At 44.3% G+C, this 14,646-nt stretch overlaps 1 protein-coding gene across 1 annotated transcript in view; it reads left to right on the forward strand.

The window, feature by feature from the left end:
• Positions 1-1,903: 1,903 nt before the first annotated feature.
• The window catches only part of LOC144592549 (exostosin-1-like), a 106,242-nt gene continuing 93,499 nt past the window's right edge, over positions 1,904-14,646 (forward strand). Inside the window, exon 1 of the mRNA XM_078397128.1 lies at positions 1,904-3,727. Within this exon, the coding sequence (XP_078253254.1) occupies positions 2,751-3,727 (977 nt within the window). The 5' untranslated portion in view covers positions 1,904-2,750. The remainder of the gene's footprint in view (positions 3,728-14,646) is intronic.

Consider the following 14,646-nt stretch of genomic DNA (forward strand, 5'->3'; position numbering starts at 1 on the left):
TCGTAACTTTTTTGCATATCTGTCATTCATTGTTCTTTATCTTTCCACATCACTGTCTATATCTCTTGTTTTTCTTATCCCTAACCAGACTGAAGAAGGGTCTGGACCCGAAACATCACCCATTCCTTCTGTCCAGAGATGCTGCCTGACCCGCTGAGTTACTCCAGCTCTTTGTGTCTATCTTCGGTTTAAACCAGCATCTGCAGTTCCTTCTTACACTTTACTTTCAATAGATTGTATAAGGAACTGTAAACATATGCATGTGTTACAATAGGATTTTTGGCATAAAGTATTAACAAATGGTTTAGGTTGCAGCGCTGGTGAGACCTGTGTGAGAGTCCTGTGTGTGTAAGTGCAGTGTGTGTGGGTCCTGTGTGTGTGAGTCCTGTATGTGGGTCCTGTGTGTGAGACATGTTTGTGAGGCCTGTGTGCTGTGTGTCCTGTGTGTGTGTGTCCTGTGTGTGTGAGACTTGTGTGTGTGTGGGTCCTGTGTGTGTGAGTCCTGCTTGTGTGAGTCCTGTGTGTGGGTTGTGTGTGTAAGACATGTTTGTGAGACCTGTGTGGTGTGTGAGTCCTGTGTGTGGGTCCTGTGTGAGACCTGTGTGTGTGAATCCTGTGTGTGTGGGTCATGTGTGTGAGACCTGTGTGTGAGTCCTGTGTGTGGGTCCCGTGTGTGTGAGTTCTGTGTGTGGGGGTCCTGTGTGTGAGTCCTATGTGTGAGCCCTGTGTGTGTGGGTCCTGTGTGTGAGTCCTGTGTGTGGGTCCTGTGTGTGAGACATGTTTGTGAGACCTGTGTGTGTGTCCTGTGTGTGAGATCTGTGTGTGTGAGACCTGTGTGTGTGGGTCCCGTGCGTGCGAGTCCTGTGTGTGTGGGCCCTATGTGTGTGAGTCCTGTGTGTGAGACATGTTTGTGAGACCTGTGTGTGTGAGACCTGTGTGTGGGGGTCCTGTGTGTGAGTCCCGTGTGTGTGAGACCTGTGGGTGTGAGTCCTGTGTGTGTGGGTCCTGTGTGTGAGTCCTGTGTGTGTGTCCTGTGTGCGAGACCTGTGTTTGTGGGTCCTGTGTGTGTGTTCTGGGTGTGGGTCCTGTGTGTGAGACGTGTGTGGGTCCTGTGTGTGTCCTTGGTGTGGGTCCTGTGTGTGAGACCTGTGTGCTGTGTGGGTCCTGTGTGTGAGACGTGTGTGGGTCCTGTGTGTGTCCTTGGTGTGGGTCCTGTGTGTGAGACCTGTGTGCCGTGTGGGTCCTGTGTGTGAGACCTGTGTGCTGTGTGGGTCCTGTGTGTGAGACGTGTGTGGGTCCTGTGTGTGAGACCTGTGTGCTGTGTGGGTCCTGTGTGTGAGACGTGTGTGGGTCCTGTGTGTGAGACCTGTGTGCTGTGTGGGTCCTGTGTGTGAGACCTGTGTGCTGTGTGGGTCCTGTGTGTGAGACCTGTGTGGGTCCTGGGTGTGTGTCCTTGGTGTGGGTCCTGTGTGTGAGACCTGTGTGCTGTGTGGGTCCTGTGTGTGAGACGTGTGTGGGTCCTGTGTGTGAGACCTGTGTGCTGTGTGGGTCCTGTGTGTGAGACCTGTGTGCTGTGTGGGTCCTGTGTGTGAGACCTGTGTGGGTCCTGGGTGTGTGTCCTTGGTGTGAGACCTGTGTGCTGTGTGGGTCCTGTGTGTGAGACCTGTGTGCTGTGTGGGTCCTATGTGTGAGACGTGTGTGAGAGTCCTGTGTGTGAGAGTCCTGTGTGTGTGAGGCGTGTGAGTCAGGCATGGGTGTCGCGACTTCCTCTCCCCGCACCAGTGCAAGCAGCGAGCCGGCGCTCGCCATGAATGGGCTTTCCCAGGGCTGCTGTGGTTGGAGTGGGCGGCCGAGGAAGTGACGCGGCGAGGGGCACGGCGATGAGTGAGGCGGTATATGTGGGGCTGAAGGTGAGGATGGGAGCGGGGGTGAGGCGCTGCAGCCGCCGCTACTCCAACTATTACTGCTGCTGTTCGTGCAGCTCACACGCAGCTTTCCGCGCCGTCGAAGGGAAGCAACCTTTGCAATAATCCCGGGGAGGAGGAAGAGGAGGAGGAGGAGGAGCGTTTGCATTATTTCCTCTGCTCTCTCTTTCCCTCCCGGTGCATCTGCAGCTCACGCCGGGACTGCGCGAGGTGCAAGAGAGGGAGGCGCGAGCGCCGGGACCGCGAGCGCCGGGACACTGAGGGAGGCGCGAGCGCCGGGACCGCGAGCGCCGGGACCGCGAGCGCCGGGACCGCGAGCGCCGGGACCGCGAGCGCCGGGACCGCGAGCGCCGGGACCGCGAGCGCCGGGACCGCGAGCGCCGGGACCGCGAGCGCCGGGCGGGCGGTTGGCGGTTGGCGGGAGAGCGAGCGGCTTCCATGGGCTGCGAGAAGGTGATGCCGGCCCCTCGTCGCTGAGAGCGCCGCCGGTGTCGGGCCGCTGCCCCCCTCCTCTCTCTCTCCCCCCTCTCTCTCTCTCTCTCTGTTAATGCCGCACAGGAGGGGTTAGCGGCGGCGGAGGTGCTGGAGAAAGCCGTTGCTGAGAGAGTCGCCCACATGCTCTGGCACAACAGGGTGTGGGGAAAGCCGAGAGTGCGGGTTTTCCCAGTCAGTGTGCGGCTGCTGTGTGGCGGGAGGAAGATGGCGGACTGGAGGTGATCACAGAGGGAGCCAGGGCACCGCACGTCTCCTCCTCTCCTCCTCCTCCTCCTCCTCCTCTTCTCCCGGTGGGTGCCGCTGGGCGACGAGCCTGCTGCCGTCGGACACATGCAGGCCAAGAAGCGCTACCTCCTGCTTGCGGCCGGCGCCTGTGTGCTGTTGCTCGGCTACCTGGCTGGGAGGCGATTCGGGCAGCTGCCCCCGAGTAGGACGCAGAGCCGGCGTGGGGCGACGGAGGGGTCGGGGTCGGAGTCGCCGGCGGCCCGGGGCGGCTGGCGGGAGAGGAGGGCCGACCCGTTACTGCAGACCTTCTGGGTGGGCGGCGAGCAGCAGGAGAACAGGGAGTTCGCACAGCGCGGCTCCCCCCCGCAGCACAAGAGGGAGATCAGCAGAAGCGTGTACAAGGGCAACAAATGCCGCATGCTCTCCTGCTTCGACTTCTCCCAGTGCCACAGGAACGGCTTCAAGGTCTACATCTACCCGCAGCAGAAAGGAGAGAAGATGTCCGAAAGTTATCAGAACATATTGGCAGCCATCGAGAGCTCCAAGTTTTACACCTCGGACCCGAGGCAGGCTTGTCTATTCGTTCTCAGTTTGGACACCTTAGACCGGGACCAGCTTTCGCCTCAGTACGTGCACAACCTGAAAAGCAAAGTTCAGAGTCAGCACTTGTGGAGCAATGGCAGGAACCATTTGATTTTTAATCTTTATTCCGGAACCTGGCCCGATTACACCGAGGACTTGGGCTTTGATATCGGCCAGGCGATGTTAGCCAAAGCCAGCATCAGTACTGACAATTTCAGGAGTAATTTTGATGTTTCTATACCGCTGTTTTCGAAAGATCACCCAAGGACCGGAGGAGAGAAGGGTTCCATGCTTTTCAAGAATATCCCTCCCCTGACAAAGTACCTGCTAGTATTTAAAGGGAAAAGGTATTTGACTGGGATAGGCTCTGATACCAGGAATGCCTTGCATCATGTCCATAATGCGGAAGACATTATCCTCTTAACCACTTGTAAGCATGGAAAAGACTGGCAGAAACATAAGGACGCCCGCTGTGACAAGGACAACGATGAGTATGAAAGGTAAATGTTGGCTTTGGACAATTATCATTTTGCCCGTGAGGGAGGTAAGCGTGGGAACTGAAACTGAGTAATGTGGAACAGTGACGAATCATTCAAAATGCGCTCTTTGGATATATGAATACTTTATTGCCACATGTGAGTAGTTACAGTGAGATTATTTGCTTGCATGCACAATGCATACAAATATGCATCACCTTTCTTTGGTTAGGGGAGGTGTTCCAATGTGATACTTTGGCAGTGAAAAGTACGAATCTAGACAAAAGTAGATTTAGATATAAACTGAAAACTTTTTTTTCTCAGCTGGGCAGCAAATTTAATGACGTAACGTGACTTTTATGTGCAGTTTGTAGTAGAGCATGTTGCTTTAACACTACATTGCCCAGCTTATTGCATGTCTGGATGAGAAGTCTTGGCATTTATTGGATGTTTCGTGGTATAAAACCTGAGATATGACAATATACTTCCATTTGGACAACATTATGTCAAATGGGACTTCAAACACTCAATGTATTTTACAATTCCAATTTATACCTTGTTTCATTTCTGCTTCGATCTAATTACTCCATCCGAAACATTTTTTTCCTTCCTCTTGGGGAATGAAAACAATTTTTCTATTTGAGTTGTGGATTGTCAGTTAAATATTAAATTGCACAATATTGCTACTTTTATAAATTACAATTGGGCAGGTTTTAATATTTCATTTAAAAGCTTTTAATTAAAAAAAATGCAAAGCTTTGATGTGCTACTGGCAAGTGATAACCCTGGTTTTTTTTCGTGACTCCAGTTGCTTCATATTTCCTGTAGTTGGAGTCCTTCTGTTGATTATAACATGAGACTAGTATTATGAATACCTCGATTTGCATTCTCGCTGGCATTGCAAATGGTGACCTTGATTCTCAGCATTTCTTTGACCATTTTTTTGTTCTAAATTTGAATGTCTCAACTAATTGCTCAAAAGATGTATTTTTGGCATGTCTGTCCAACATTTAAAATAGCTTTGTTATACCAGGCGGATTACCTTTTGGTATAAAGAGTTCCTAAATGATTTCTATAATTAGTAAGGGATGGGAGAAGAAATGCTTGATGTAACTTGGTGTAGGTCTAGTTTTAGTTATCTCTTGTGCAAAGTCTTGTTGCCATGGAAATGCTAACTCTTCCCACCCTAACCTCGAGCAATATGGCTTTCGATACTATAGTACTCTTTCAAATTAATAGTAGTTGATGAATGGCAAGGATCGAAAGGTTAAACATTTGGGTACTTGTACAATCAATGGTTAATGGGATGGGTCTACATTCCTTTTGACCGTTATATCCTTGTTTTAATTTTACATTTGAAGATGTTTGACTCCCATTACATAATTAGTGTGCAGCAATATATACACAGTCTGCTGAATTGCAAAAATGTAAAAGGGGTTTTGCTGACTCAGTTAAAATTTTGAATAGATGTCCATATGCTGACAAGTGAACAGCAGTGCATGCTGTCTCTTTATGTGATCCCTTTATAGGCTCGCGGGCCCATTAACAGATTAGATTCTGCTACAAATATTTCAGTGTGGCACTTTTTAAAATTAACCTGAGTGGTTAATGAATTTGCGTAGAAGCAAAGCTTTAGTAGTTTGACATCTCATTGTTCCAACTAGATTTATATGTAATTATTGGCTCTCCAGTAACCCCACTACCTAAGCCCTACTGTCTCAGCAGCTGAGGAAGAATGTTTTGCGTATTGAAATTAACAGAGCATTGTGTAGTGTGGTGTTCTGAACCTGATGTGCTATTATATCAACATTTTTAAACTTGCCCGTTGTGATTTTTTAAAGAATTGTTTTGGTCTTTGGGAGCAGACTCTAAGTCGGAATCACATTGTACTTTGTCTTAGCTCCCTTTGAATCAATCTTAACCTTGCAGACCATATCCAAATTGCCACTTCCTTGCAAAATGACTTATTGTGAAAATGGATATGCAATCCTACATTGCATGAAATAGCATTAGCTCTAGGGGAATCAACATGTAGTAGAACAAGCATTTGTTTTGCATTCATCGTTGTTAAATGTTCTAAGTTAACAAAATTGCCTAACTAAAATTTTAAGAAATCTTGTGCAGCCAACAGATGCATTAATTTAAAAACACAATTTAATTATTCTTCCTTATCTTGGCTTTGATTGCATATGATCAGGAAAACTACATCATCTTTATGCTGTAGTCAATATGGTAATGTTTGATCAGAATGGTACTAAACTGACATCACATTGTGAGGACAATTGAATTGAGTTAACCCCCAAAGGGGAAGAATTCACTTTTCATTTACTTAGCTAATATGACATTTTACTTGCATCATTTGTAATTGTTATGGATGACCACGACAATGACAGAATCCATATTTCTGACATTACTTCATTTGAAGTTGGAGTCAAGTTAGTGTTGTTAGATGTTATAGTGGTAGTAATTATGTTTCCAGCAGCACATCTGGCAGGCACTCACGCATTTATTTGCATGTAGATTACTGCGTAATTTGCACTTCAATTTCTCTATTTGCTTAGAGTAGCTGAGGCCCACATGTTAGCATAGTTCCAAATTTGGTCCATAGCACAGACCACACCAAGGAATAAGGGGGCTGGTGTCAGTCATATCTGATTGTCATCAATGGCCTGGACATGCTGGTTTGGGTTTTAATTACTGATTTGCTGCTTCAATGGTTAATGGATAAGCAACATATCTTTGAGAATGTTTAAAGAAGACAATATTGACCAAAGTGATTTTTTTAACAATGTTTTTCCACATTGCTGCTGTCACTTTGTTCACTGTTGAGCTCTTTTGTCTGTGCAGGTAACAGGTGCCTGTTACCTGTGCATTTCCTACCATGCCAGGGAGGAGAAATGAGGAATGTGTAGGAAGAAACTTCAAATGCTGGTTTAAACTGAAGACAGACACAAAAATGGACTCAGCGAGTCACACGGCATTTTTGGAGAAACGGAATACATGATGTTTCGGGTTCTACCGACCGACTCTGTCTGAGTTACTCCAGTTTTTTGTCTATCTTCAGAAGTTTTGTACTAGGATTAAAATTATTCAAATATCACTTTTTTTTTTAGGGTCTGTGGTGCATTCAGATCTGAAGATTGAGGTCAGGCCCCACTGCAGTGAAATAAATGCATAAGATGTTTAATACTGATGTGGTGTTTGGGGGGCATTTCTGATGTTAAAAGATGTAATCTTTCACAAGAAACAATAAACCTCAAGGCCTGGTTCCTTTATCATTGTTACTATTTTGCATACCTTTTATTCATTGTTCTTTATCTCTCTACATCATTGTCTATATCTCTCATTTCCCTTTCCCCTGACGTGTCTGAAGAAGGGTATGGACCCGAAACGTCAACCATTCCTACTCTCCAGAGATGCTGCCTGTCCCGCTGAGTTACTCCAGCAATTGTCTCTTTGGTTTAAGCCAGCATCTGCAGTTCCTTCCGACACAAGCTTAAGGATCAAGTCTCTTCTGCCAGATGGCCAATGAGGAGCTGTAAAATTATTTCAACATTGTTAGAAGTAGATAACTTGTCAATTTTATATTTTTTGTTTGTATAGCCTTGTGCATAATTAATTCCCTCCTTTGTAGAATTATTGTATATCAACTGCACTTTGGTATATATTCAGAACAAGGTGAGTCATTACGAGATACTGCAACCTGCAAGACTCTTGCTTATTTAATGTGCAGAAGTTTAGCAGGTGTCAACAATTTTGGAATCTGCTAGATGTAACATTTTGGAGATAAGAAACAGAAATTCAGATATGAATTAGTTGGTGTATGCCAAATAGCAAATTGGAGGAACAGCATCCCGTATTTCACTTGGGTAGCTTACAGCCCAGTGGTATGAATCTTGATTTCTCTCGCTTCAAGTAACCCCTGCACTCCCTCTCTCTCTCTATCCCTCCCCCACCCAAGTCACAGGTTCCCGTTATCTTTTTTTTTGCACATTTTTCATTCATTTGATCTATATCTCTCTACATCACTGACTGTATCTGTCATTACCCTTCTCCCCAGACTAGTCTGAAGAAGGGTTTTGACTCGAAACGTCACCCGTTCCTTCTCTCCATGCTGCCTGTTGTGCTGAGTTACTCCAGCATTTTGTGTCCATCTGCAAGTTCATATTGTTTGCCTTTTAATCACTTTCTGTACAACACGTTAACTTTGGATTTGTGTTCAAGGGTCTCCAGGTCCCTCCTTCAGTGGGATATGGACCAAACACAGGCAAGTGGGACTAATGCAGATGGGGCATGTTGCTCGGCGTGGGGTAGTTGGGCCGAAGGGCCTGTTTCTATGCTGTACGGCTCCATGACTCTTGCATATTTTCCATCTGTCAGGTACTCGTCTGTCTATATTCCCTGTTGATGGGAAAATGCAGAGGCACTTCGAACTTGTACTGCTATCGGTTGTGTACCATAATTATAGTTGCTGGGGTCCTCGCACCGACCCTGATGATTTCCTACTATTTGGACCTCCTTATCCATAAGATACTATTTTTTTGCATCTTTCTGTTAACCAATCCTTAATCCAGTAAATCTTCTTGCCTTCCCCAATGCACATCTCATTTCTGTAGTTGTTTAATTCTTGTATGACATCTGATTGTAAGCCTTAAAAAAAAATTAAAAAAATTAAAACAGATCTTTCCCTTCATCTACTATTTTTAGTTCCGATCTCAATAAAACCTGAAATTTGTCAAACATACCCATCATGAGTCCTTGCTGACTGCCCAATCCTTCGAGAAGATATAGAATATTTAATTTCTGTTAATTTTTCATTTTCCAATATAATTTCTCCAAATGTAGTGTCTAAAGAACCCACATTAACCTAGTCTTTTCCTTCTGTCTTTATCGTCTTTATATTACTCTTATATTTTGCTTTCCCCGACGATTTCTTATTCCGCCTTTTCTAAATTCTGAACTTTTTCTATCCAGAGCATACTGCTGTTTTGGCATGATTATAAATCCTTTCATTGACTTAATTACTAAAAGATAGAAACTTTTGCCACGCATGCGTGGAGCAAATCACTTTTTTGCCTTAAATGCAAACAGGAATGGCATCCAAGTCAGGAATATATTATGGCTTCTGCTTAAATTATTTTATGTTCTGAAGGTTAATTTATTGCAACTTGAAGTATTATTACATTTACAATCATTTTTAAAAATGAATATTTTCTTTCTGCATTTATAATGGAATCTGCTGATGTAGACTTGTCATGGAAAGATACAATATGGAATAAGGCCTATTGCCCAGTAATACCACAGGCTGTTGGTGTCTTCAGTTACTGGAGAGTATAAATACAAGCAGTAAATTTACACACAGCATCTACTGTTTTTTATGGTAGTAAATTCAGATGTAGTAAATGGACTTGAAAATAGTGGTAGAATTATGATTTTTGTCTTCATCCATTATTTCCTGTTCTTCAGTTGTGCTTCATTGGAGGAATGCACTTGGTACAATGTGTACATCAAATAATTTGGATTAATGCAATTTATATATACCAACACAGTTAAGTTTGGTTTCATGTTTTACTCAAAATTGAGCACTGTAATTTCATAAGTTTTATTTATACAGAAATTGTAATCCAGTATGGAATAGAGTCCTTTATTCTCAAAATAAAAGACAAATACTGTTTATTAGTGGTTTTCCCTGTCAAAAATGGGAAGCATTGAGGTTTTGCATACCATAATATATTTTGACTTCAGTTATATTTTGACATCAATCATTGTTTAATTGTCAGGTTTTACCTAATTTGCTGCTCTTATTTCCACTTACTACATTGAATTTTTGTACATGAGCAGCAGCTGGAATTTTTTTTAATTCTGAGCTTGTAGAGATTACTTTAATCATAATTTTAGAACTAACAATTTGTAGAATGGTAATGCTTCTAGTATTGTCTTTATAACTAAATATTAGTACTTTCTCATTACTATTGATCTTGCATTTGGGTTTTGAACCAGGAGAGATTTCAAAAGCTCGGGAACATCGGGAAAAACACAGCTTGACAATGAGAAAGTGGGTAGCTCCAAAGGCAACAGTTGTAGTACTATAGCAATTATTAAAATTATTTGCCCTTTGTTTAGCAGATTGAATAGTAACAGCTGCCTTAATTGAAAGTAATTGGCTGAATGTAATTAAATCCACTTAATGTAAATTTGACGTTTTATAAATCTGTGATGGATTGTAATGAAACGTGATTCAGTTCTGCTGGGTAAAGTTCAAATTATTCGCATGTTTTGGTGTCTTAATTCCTGTACATGTGTAGACTTGTTTTAATTAATGGCCCCTCTGATATTCCCCTACTTCCTCTTGCAATCCTAAGAATTGTGTTAAAAGACAATGAACTTATCTTGCTCTTCCTATGTTGCTGGCAGATCCTGTTTACTTGAAATTACTTTAAATGACGTATGTTTGTGTCAAAATTAAATTCTCGCCTTAATTCCTGGCTTCATTTATTATACTGGAATTCTTAAAGATCATCAATCCATTTTTGTTTGTACCATATACTGTTTTTACTCTGATTTGACAGTGGATTGCTCAGATGTGATTATTGAATGCTTAGATATTTTGAAATAGAAATCTCTGCTCTAACTTAACCATCTACACAATTCATAGCCAGGTTCACATGAACACAAATGCAACTGAGCCTTCTTTCCCTTGTGGGAGGGTTGCAATAACCTATTGCTACTGGAAGTACGCCTTTAGCTTCTATGGGTTAGAATGAACTATTACCATCCAAACAAATGCACATACTGGGAATATTTTTTTTACACTTTGCCACTGTTCAATGATTACATTGTTTCAGTTACCTCTTTCTGTTGACTGAAACAGCTGTGTAATATAAATAGAATATCAACCAATGCCGGTAAGCAGACAAAACACTTGACCATTTTAGAGAATGAAGGTGTTTGGCATAACGAAATCTTTCAATTGTGCTTGACAGATTGAAAATCAAAAGTCAGAAGTAGTTGTAGGTTCTATGCTTTTAATGATTACTCTGAGCTTGCCCAGATCTGAGGTTGCATTTAAGTTGTTTTCCCCACTATGTAGCGGAAGTGGCGGCGCCTAACGGCTGCGGCTCGCTAGCAGTCTGTTCGTCTTTTTTCCTTTTTTTTGTTGTTGTGTGTATCGGTGTTGGGATGGTTTTTGTATTTTTTTTGGTTGTGTATGTGTGGGGGGGTGGTGGGGGAAACTTTTCTCTTCCTCACGGCGCGGGGTGCGGCTCGGCTGCGGGCCCTAACATCGCCCGGCGCGGCTCGGCCGCTGGACTTTACATCGCCCGGTGCGTCTTGGCCGCTGGACTTAACAGTGCCCGGTGCGACTCGGCCGCGGGACTTTTCATTGCCCGGTGCGGCTTGGCCGCGGGACTTTACATCGTTGGTGCGGCTCGGCCGCTGGACTTAACAGTGCCCGGTGCAGCTCGGCTGCGGGGCCTAACATCGCCCGGTGCGGCTCGGCCGCGGGACTTTACATCGCCCGGTGCAGCTCGGCCGCGGGACTTTTCATCGCTGGTGTGGCTCGGCCGCGGGACTTAACATCGCCCGGTGCGGCTCAGCCACAGGACTTAGCTGCGCAAGGCTTGGTCGCGGGGCCTTTCATCGCCCGGTTCGGCCGCGAGACGTTTCAGCACCCGATGCGATTCGGCCGCGGGGACTGTGCTGGTCGGTCGGGGACGAGCTGTCTGTCCGTGGGCGTGGGGAAGAGAGTGGAAGTTTTGTTGCCTCCATCACAGTGAGGGGGTGTTTGGAGTCACTGTGATGGACGTTTGTGTTGGGGTTATGTGTCTTGTGTTCTTTTTTTGTATGACTGCTACGTAGTTTCGTTCGGTACCTTGGTACCGAATGACAAATAAAGCTCTGTTATACTGTTATACTGTTATATAGGGATATGGATCATGTGCAGGCAGAGGCGAGTTTAAATTGGCATATTCGGCATGGGCATTGGGGGCCCCCAAGGGTCTGTTCTTGTGCTGTGCTATTTTGTAATATGTTCCAAGTTTTCTTGATCTTGGGGACCTACGTAAAGTTATCTTTTACATAGCTTTCAAAATTTCAGTCATCAGCTGAACAGATTCCAAGCTTGAAAATCTCCTGTTGCAGTTGGTGCATAATCTTGAGTCAACTGAGATATCAGCTCTAAAAACCGTACTTCACTATCTGCGGAGCTGGCTGCCTTCGGAGGCTGTGGTGGCTCGGCGAGTGCGGCTGCGACTCGCCTTGGGAGGCTTCTTCGGCCGTAGGCCGTGTGGATATCGGAAGCTCGCAGGCCCCTGGGTGGGGCCGACATCGGGAGCTCCGGCAGCTTTCTTGCCCGCCCCGAAACGCGGGGCTTGGGTCGGCCCGTCGCGGACCTTTCACCGTCCGTTGCTGCCTGAAATAGGCCGCTGGATTTTCTCTGCCCGGCCGGGGCTTCAATGTCGTGAGCCACGACTGCCCCGATGTGCAGCGGCAGCGTCTTCGCCCGCCTCGAATCGCGGGGCTTGAGTTGGCCCGCTGCGGACCTTTCACCGTCCGGCGCGGCCTGGAACATGGCCACTTCAACAGCCTGACTGCGGGGGAAGACGGCAGGGGAAGAGAAAAGACATTCTGGCCTTCCATCACAGTGAGGAGGTGACTGGAGCAGACTCACTGTGATGGATGGTTCTTTTTTGATTGGTGTTGGTTTATGATTGTGGGTGTTATTGCTTATTTTTATTGCTCTTATTGTTGGACTGTGGGTAATCTTTCATTTCACTGCACATTTATGTATATGTGACAAATAAAATTGACTATATTGACTATTTTTGGGCTTCTACAAGAAGGGAAGTACATAGATCTATTTTCCTCCATGAAGGCATTGTTGAAGTGGAATATGTTTTAATATGGGAGAAGGTTGTCTATACTTGATTAAGTGGCACAATAAGGAGAATGTCCAGATGGAGTTTAAAATCCTCATTTGGAATTACACTGCCAAAAGAATCGGGATACATTATTTAAAAAAGGGTTAATTTATGTTTAAATTCGCAGTACAGATTTAACATGCTGCATTGAGTGAAGTTGGCATCCATAGTGGTCCATTTTTATGTGATGTATGCTATTGGGCTCTGTGAAACAAGTGGTATTTGCAATTCTTTTTGATCAAATCTTTGTCTATAGACATATCATTATCAATTTCATTAATTTATGATGCAGTTTGTGACTTTATACTATTGTGTTAAGAAAATTAGTGATTTTTGTGTGAATTTGTAGAATTTTTGAAAGCATGGTGGTAAATATATGTGCAAATGTCTCTATCAAACTTTATTAATTGGATATTTAGTAGGTTGCCCATTATACTTTGGAGGAATTTGTTGGACAGCACCTTTCAAGCATTCTAGCAGCAATGAAGAACAAGTGCAGCAGGTGTGAACCTTTGCAGATTCCCTCAAGTCCTACAATATCTACCAGGTTCCATTCCTCTATTTTGCACGCTATGTTTTTGAACTTCCTGAATTTCCTGTAAGCTTCCCATTCTTCTGCCAAGTTGGTTTAATCCCTGCTGAAATGTAATGTAAGTGTGCAGTATCTGCCTGACTCTGAAACTTAATGAAGTTCTGAATGTAAAACGCTCTTTCTTGCAACCGTCGGATATGCATCCCTCCTACTTTTGATACTTGTTAGCATGTGGGACTGGGCGTCATTCTTGGATGATGACCTATGTTATCTGACTTCTAATCTTTCAAAGCTCCCTAAAGTCTACTTGCAAAATCTTTTTCTACCAGTCATTGGCACTGATGTGAGCCACAGCCTCTGGTTCTACATCCTCCCCTATGCTGGGTGTTCTGAAATGGTTTGGTGGTTTCCTTGATCCTGGTAGGTACAATCTTTTCAAAAATGAATATTCCTTCTTCCCCCATTCTCTTTCTCTCCCCCCCCCCCCCCCCCAACATCAATACCTATTCCCTAAGCTGTAGCGTCCAAAACGTGCGTCCACAATGCTGATGCTTTTCCATTACTCGCAGTGCAGCTACTTCATCTGCAATCAGCAGCATTTTTGAATCCATATTGTAGTTAAGGAAGGATATGAAGGCAAGTGTGAGTGATTTTCTGCTTAAAGTATTTGTTAATGGTGGTTTTGTTAATTTATTCACAAAATGCTGGAGTAACTCAGCAGGTCAGGCAGCATCTCGGGAGAGAAAGAATGGGTGACGTTTCGGGTCGAGACCCTTCTTCAGATTAATGGTGGTTTGTAAGCAGTATTTACGTTTCATGAGTTTTTAAACCCTACTTTCACTGGTAGAGTATTGGGAATGGGTGAGCTTAAGAAAGGCTAAGGCATTGCATGGTTAGATTTGCTTATTCAAATTTACTTTTCTGTTCCCTTAAAACAATTTTTAATTGTTAAAAATAATTCAAAAATGTTAACGGTTGAACAATAATTAGTTTAACATTACTTGTTGGGGATCAAATTTGCTTTTTTTAAAAACACTATTTATGGAACATGGACAGTCAGGTACCAGATTTTCTCCTCCTCTTGGCCTGCTTGAGTCAACAGCGGCTGCTTGCTATGAATTTTTCATGTGCGCTCCCCTTATTTTTGTCTGTCACTGCTTGCCGTGTTGAATGTGAATAAGATACAAATGGTATCTTGTAGGGAGGAGAGGAGGAGGAATAGCTCTTCTGAATAGCCTGACCCTCCAATTCAATACTGATTTTCCCAAGTAGCAGTTTTGCTGTGAGAACATTTGTTAAAATGCCACTGTAGTTCTCAAGCTATGGTTTGGCTCAGTCCCGAGCTTTTTCAGTGGAACTTGTCTGGAACAGTCACTGTCAGAGCTTGCTTTTGAACTTCTCAAGCATATAAAGCCCATCCAGTTACTTTACTGGGCCTCATTTAGATGAATTCATGATACTTCATGGGTCATTGATGTTACTTTTAGAAAGTG

Source organism: Rhinoraja longicauda, chromosome 4 (genome assembly GCF_053455715.1).
Source record: "Rhinoraja longicauda isolate Sanriku21f chromosome 4, sRhiLon1.1, whole genome shotgun sequence".
Taxonomy (NCBI): Eukaryota; Metazoa; Chordata; class Chondrichthyes; order Rajiformes; family Arhynchobatidae; genus Rhinoraja; species Rhinoraja longicauda.